Genomic DNA, 6,323 nt, shown 5'->3' with positions numbered 1-6,323 from the left:
GCCTTCAAAAAGGCATACCCCTTCTTAGACCAATGAAATTTTCGTGTTTGACAAGTCTAAACTAAACCCTACACCTAAATTTTAAACCCTCTTACAAAAGTCTTCTTAACCCCCCAATGTATATATGTTCCAATAATTCTAATAAGGCTTAGAATTTGTCAACGTCATTCTTTTAATAATTTTGGTCAACAATAAACAGAGTCAGATGTAACAATATTAAACTAATATTTGTTTAATTATTTACTAATTCTTATACTTATTCCAATTTGACACATATGCTATAGCATACAATTTTAGAAGAACCAATATTAAAAACTTTAAAACATACTCCGTAAATTAGTAATTTCATGAGTTCATCATCCCGGCCATTCTATTATTCAACGTTCATTACATTACCAACTTTATTTGCGATTTATTGTTAATATATACATACTCTGTATAGTACTATTATTCGTATGTAGTTAGGGTGTGATCTATTCACTTTAATATATTTGAACTGAATTTATTAAACATAACTACCTGATCCGCCTTAATTAAACCTAAAAATTTAACCTATCATGTTTAATTTATCGATTTGATCTCGACTTTTTTTTTTTTTTGACAATTTGTTTCATCTCGATGTTAATGAATGAATAGTGATTAAAGATGTAACGTTGACATAAAGCTAATACTACACAAAAGCAACATAAAGCAAGTAAAAAGAAGTGGATTAAACAAAATTGCAAATAGTAGTTTGTTCACCCACCCAATGTTCATTAGATTATCAAACTTTGCTTAATCCCCATTATTTGAAATGTTATTCAAAGCACGGCAGAATCTTCCAAACTTTCTCTCTCCTTCAAACTCCAAATGGTTGCTTCCACCCTCCCCACATTCTTCTCTTATATTACTCTCAATTTTTTTTTAATTTATTGTCCAATTTTTTTACTTGTTTATAAATAAACCCAAACAATTTATTTAGATTTTGAAGGCTCAACTCCCAACATAACTAACTTTTCTATTTTTATTTGTTCATTTTTTAGCCATGCACTTTCTATTACCCTTTTTGCTCTTTCTATTACAACTACCTTCAGCCTTTCCCGCCAGAACTTTCCCTCAACCATCTATCCTAAACTTCAATGACACCACCACCTCCTCCGTTGTCGCGGCCGCCTTTAACTCTTCCTCCACCCCGTGGGGGAACTTCGCGAAGTTTGCCAACCTCGAGAAGGGCAGCCACGTAACCGGGATATGTGATCTCAAGACCTACCTCAACCGCTTCGGCTACCTCCCGGCGCCGGCGCCGGGAAACTTTTCCGACGACTTTGACTCCGACCTCGAATCTGCAATCTTAACTTATCAAAAAAACCTCGGTCTACCTCCCACCGGAAAACTCGACACTGAGACTATTGACCTCATCATGGCCCCACGTTGCGGCCTTGGCGACTCGCACCTTCGCCATAACACCACCACCATCACCCACCTACACGAAACTCGTCGTTACGCCTACTTTAACGGCCGTCCACGGTGGACTCATAACTCTCCTATGACTTTGACATACGCTTTTTCACCGGACCATATGATAGACTACATCTCACCGGAAGAAATCAAGGCGGTGTTCTCACGCGCCTTTACGCGGTGGTCCGAGGTTATCCCCGTAAATTTTACGGAGGCACAAAACTATCGAACGGCCGATGTTCGTATCGGTTTTCATAGTGGTGATCACGGTGACGGAGAGCCGTTCGATGGCGAACTCGGAGTTTTAGCACATGCTTTTTCACCTGAGAATGGAAGACTTCATTTAGATTCAGCTGAAACGTGGGCCGTTGATTTTGGAAGGGAAAGATCAAATGTAGCCATTGATTTGGAATCAGTGGCAACGCACGAGATAGGTCACGTGCTTGGGTTAGCCCATTCTTCTGTTAGTGATGCTATTATGTACCCGAGTTTAAGACCACGGAGTCGGAAAGTTGACCTACGTGTCGATGATGTTGAAGGGATTCAAGCTTTGTACGGGTCTAACCCGAATTTTAATTACGGGTCGTTGTTAGAATCCGATAGGGAAACTTCTAACAGCGGTGCTGGTGGTGGCTATAGGAAAGGTTTCGGGTTTTCGACGTGGTGGCTTTGGACTATTGTTCTTAGCTTAGCTCAACTCATTTATTTTTAGGGCCTTTTCAAAAAAAAACAAAAACAAAAAAACAAAAAAACATACTTATACTTGGTATATTTTAGAGGATCGAATGTGAATATTAATTTTTTAATTAATTTTTATACGTGGGTTAGTTGATGTTGGTTGCTCATTTAGTTGTTACAGATTTTGGAGTATAGAATTTTTCAATTTCATTGGTATGTTATATAAATTAAAGTACATAAGAAAGAGATAGGAGTTCATTCTTTTTCTTGAAATTGATTTTTTACGAGAACATATTTATACAGTATAGTAATTTTCTTGCATATATTTCATTCTATGAGTTCATGCCAAGGATCAATAATCATCCATTCGCGTTCTTTGTTATTTACTCCATTTAGTAACTTGGAATGAGTCAAATAACAATTCAACTAATGTTTAATTTCATGCATGTTGATTCAAGATTTTTTTACTTTGAAAATTATAACCAAGTTAGACAAGTGTCATTTTCATTTTATATAAAAATGAATGAATTAGGGTGTTGTTAAACGTCGATCGCATTACAGGGTGACGCTCGCATTTTTTACTTGAATTTCCTTATTTGCCTTTCATATATAAATACTCGTGAAACTAACTTACGAAACTTACAAGTCATTTCACAACCACAACATAATCTCTCTCTAAAATTTTCTCACTCTAAAAAAAAAAGTCAGAAATTCAAATAAAAAAATCAAAAATTTTTTTTAACAAAAAACCCCAACATTTGAAAATCACACAAACACCAACGAACACCACCCATCCAAGGTTGAATCCGGCTATGGCGGACCGGCGACGCATAAGGCTGACATACGGTGGTCGTGGGGGCGGCGTCAGTGGCGGCGAGCAAGTATGGTTGTGGTTTTAGTTTTTTTGAATTAAAAAAAAATCGTGGAGACTTCCGCCTGAAAAATCCAGATGTCTGGGGAACTTTCGGAAATTTCAAGCGGAAGTGCCACATCAGCCTGAAATTTCCGGAAGTTCCCCCAGACTTCTGGATTTTTCAAGCCGAAGTCTGGGTTTTCGAATTTTTTTTTTTGTTTGTCGTATTTTTTCTTTGAGTAATATAATTTTATTTTTTTTATTGTTATTATTATGTATTATTGTTATGTACATGTTTTTTATTAATTTTGTAATTTTTTTTTGATTAATACAATTTAATTTTTTTTTATAGTTATTGTTATGTATAATTGTTATGTATTATGTTTTTTATTAAATTTGGAATTTTTTTTCCTTGTGATTATTGATATGTATTTTTTTTTTTACTAAAATATTTTTTTTTATTGTTATTGTTATGTATTGTTGTTATGTAATTTTTTCGTGATTCAAATTTTATAAAAAATTGATTGAAATTATTATTGTTGTTGTTATTACCATTGTTATTATTGTTGTTGTTGTTGTTGTTGTTGTTGTTGTTGTGTTGTAATGTTGCCGATTTTGTGGTTTATTATTGTTTTGATTTGGTTTATTATTGTTTTCAAATTATTAGTAGTTATTATTGATCCCTGGTAATGTTGTTATTATTGTTTATTTGATTTGGTTTATTATTGTTTTGAAATTAATTTTTTGAATTTGAATATTAGTTGTTCAACTTTAATATCATAGTTATATTTGTAATTATTACTGATATTTGATTTTGTATTTATTTAATGTAGATTGAGGGTTCGGGTCCTCGTCATGCAGTATCAAGACGTTTGAATGCGCCTATTAGGAGGGAGTCGGGTCGTTCGGTAAATACGGGGGCACCGTATCATCCTGAGCAGCAATATGTGTCTGCTGGTACTTGGTCGGGGGAGCATCAATCGCAAGGGAGCCCCCTCCCATGTACTCGTCGGGCCATGTGTCGACATCTGACGAGGAGGACAATGAGCGGGCAAGTTAGGCTGATAGAGATGAAGAGTACGACCCAGTTGATTATCATACGGTGCATAGGGGTTAGCAAGGGAGATATGTGAGTAGCAGTCAAGCGAGTCAGCCTTCCACCAACTCAGCAGAGACATAGGTAGTGCAGCAGCTGATGCCTGGTGATCCTGAGGATGGTACTGTTATCCCCAGTTTTGGTGGTCACGTGGCTTCATATATTTGGGGCGGGCAGGAGCGTAATGTTTTGCGCTGTCTGAGCAGGACACAGTTGTGTTCTGCATTGGTTACCTGGCGAGGTCGTCTTGCACAGGAGCATTTGGAGCTGATTGACGGTAGTGGTCTGTCTCACTTACCAGGGATCATGTTCAGGCGTTTTGACTGGCCGTTGATTTCTGTGTTTGTTGAGAGATGGCAGCCAGATACGAACACCTTTCATATGCCATGTGGGGAGATCACGATCATGCTGCACGATGTGTACCATATTCTTGGGCTTCGTGTTGATGGTTCCATGGTCTCCACTACTCCTAGCACGGACGTCATACGGGACGCGTGCCAGGTTACCCTGGACATGACTGCGGAAGAGCTGAACGAGAAGTGCGGTACGAAGACCATTTGGCAGGGTAGTGGGGTGCTGACCGAGAGGATTATGGACTCGACCTTGGAGGAGCAGAGGCCCTTCAGTGTCCATTACAGTGCCTACATGTGGTTAGTACTGGGCGGATGTCTGTTTTTGGATAAGAGTGGTAACCGCACTCATCCTTCCTTCCTCAACGAGCTTGTTGTTGAGGATCTGCAGATTAGTGACTACTCTTGGGGTTCAGCTGCTCTGGCATATTTGTATCGCCAGTTGGGTACGGAATCAAGAAAAGATGCCGATTCAATCGCTGGTTGTCTCATGCTTCTACAGGCGTGGATCTACGAGTACTTTCCGTGCTTCCGGCCTCAGAAGGGTACCTTGACGAGGGAGATTAGTATTCCTCGTGCGTGTGCTTGGGATGTGGGATCGGAATGCCGGAACAAGATCATGGAGCGCCTCCTCGCTTTTCGTGCTCGATTGGATCAGCTGACCGACAATGAGGTTAACTGGCTACCGTACGGAGTTGATCCCGCTCGACGCGTACCAGCCACTCCATTCATTGGTTGCATCCAGTACCGGAGCATCATTGAGCCATACATGCCTGATCGAGTGGTTCGACAGCTTGGATTCGTGCAGGAGATTCCGCGGACCATTATCAGGCCTGAGAAGGCCAAGAGACCGACAAACTTGAAGATGTATCGGGTTGACTTTTCGACCGAGATGACATCTGTGATGTGGACTTGGTTTGTCCCTGGCTCGTCTTTCAGTATTGTTTTAGGTGCCCTCACCAGACTCGGTGGTGGAGGTCCTACGGTCGCTCCTGGTTACATGCAGTGGCTGTACCGATTTTCTCGTCCTCGTCTTTCTCTTGGTGGGTCATCAGATGGGAGTAGCAGACTTCCTGAGAGGACTAACACGGACTATGTAAGTAGTTTTCTTTTATTAAACTATAAATACCACTATGTAATTTCTGGAACTAATATGTTGTTCTGTTACTTGCAGTGGATGGGTCGGTCCTTGGAGATTCACCGGAGATCATTGGATGAGTATCCCAGCATGAAGCGTGAAACAAGGGCAATGACTGAGCAGTTGATAGCTGACTGGAAGGCGATGATGGGGTTGTGAAGTACTTGTCTTTTAGTTTTATATTAGCTTACAATGATTGTTTTACAGTACTTGTACGCACTTCGTTAGTTTATTGATTATTATTATTATTATTATTATTATTATTATTATTATTATTGTTATTATTATTATTATTATTATTATTATTATTATTATTATTATTATTGTTGTTGTTGTTGTTATTATTATTAGTTTATGTTAATGAGTTAATAACAAAAATGTTAATAACAAAAAATATTATTTACTTTATGTTCGGCATGTGCCTTTTTAATTACGTTTCTTGATTTACATATTACATATCTACAACTGTTCATCATAAATGAATGTACATAAATGAGTTTGCTATCTAATTAACGCATCCCACATGTTCCGTCTAACTGCATAACGCTGATCCCAACCGTCAACACTTGGCTCGTGATGCTCGGTCCACCAACCTGCAATCGGGGGAAGTGGTGAATCTGGTGCAAGATCAATACAGATAAAATGTGAGCCCTCAACTGTAGCAATCACAAACTCTCGGGCAGGTGCCGTGACTGCCCTTCGTGCCCGCAACGGCAAGATCGTGAGGCATGGGTAGTAGCAGGTTGGTACTTAGCCTACACCAAGAATAAT

The 6,323-nt window shown here is 39.0% G+C and overlaps 2 protein-coding genes across 2 annotated transcripts; both read left to right on the top strand.

Moving 5' to 3' along the window:
- Positions 1-219: 219 nt before the first annotated feature.
- On the top strand, positions 220-2,247 carry LOC110732339 (metalloendoproteinase 1-MMP-like). Its single transcript, XM_021912267.1, has one exon. The coding sequence runs from the start codon at positions 1,025-1,027 to the stop codon at positions 2,147-2,149; it is 1,125 nt and encodes a 374-aa protein (XP_021767959.1). The 5' UTR covers positions 220-1,024; the 3' UTR covers positions 2,150-2,247.
- Positions 2,248-4,163: 1,916 nt separating this feature from the next.
- Positions 4,164-5,711, top strand: LOC110732813 (protein MAIN-LIKE 1-like). Its single transcript, XM_021912817.1, has 2 exons — positions 4,164-5,510; positions 5,589-5,711. Exons 1-2 carry the CDS (start codon positions 4,164-4,166, stop codon positions 5,709-5,711), a joined length of 1,470 nt encoding a protein of 489 aa, XP_021768509.1.
- Positions 5,712-6,323: the final 612 nt, after the last annotated feature.

The sequence above is a fragment of the Chenopodium quinoa genome, unplaced genomic scaffold, assembly GCF_001683475.1.
Source record: "Chenopodium quinoa cultivar QQ74 unplaced genomic scaffold, ASM168347v1, whole genome shotgun sequence".
NCBI lineage: Eukaryota > Viridiplantae > Streptophyta > Magnoliopsida > Caryophyllales > Amaranthaceae > Chenopodium > Chenopodium quinoa.
The sequence above is the reverse complement of the archived record's forward strand: the minus strand, read 5'-3'. Positions and strand labels throughout refer to the sequence as shown.

Excerpts from the sequence above, each read along its gene's own strand:
- LOC110732339 (XM_021912267.1), top strand. The coding sequence starts at position 1,025 with ATGCACTTTCTATTACCCTTTTTGCTCTTTCTATTACAACTACCTTCA.
- LOC110732813 (XM_021912817.1), top strand. The coding sequence starts at position 4,164 with ATGCCTGGTGATCCTGAGGATGGTACTGTTATCCCCAGTTTTGGTGGT. Across the intron at positions 5,511-5,588 it reads AGAGGACTAACACGGACTAT|TGGATGGGTCGGTCCTTGGA; the intron begins GTAAGTAGTTTT and ends TGTTACTTGCAG.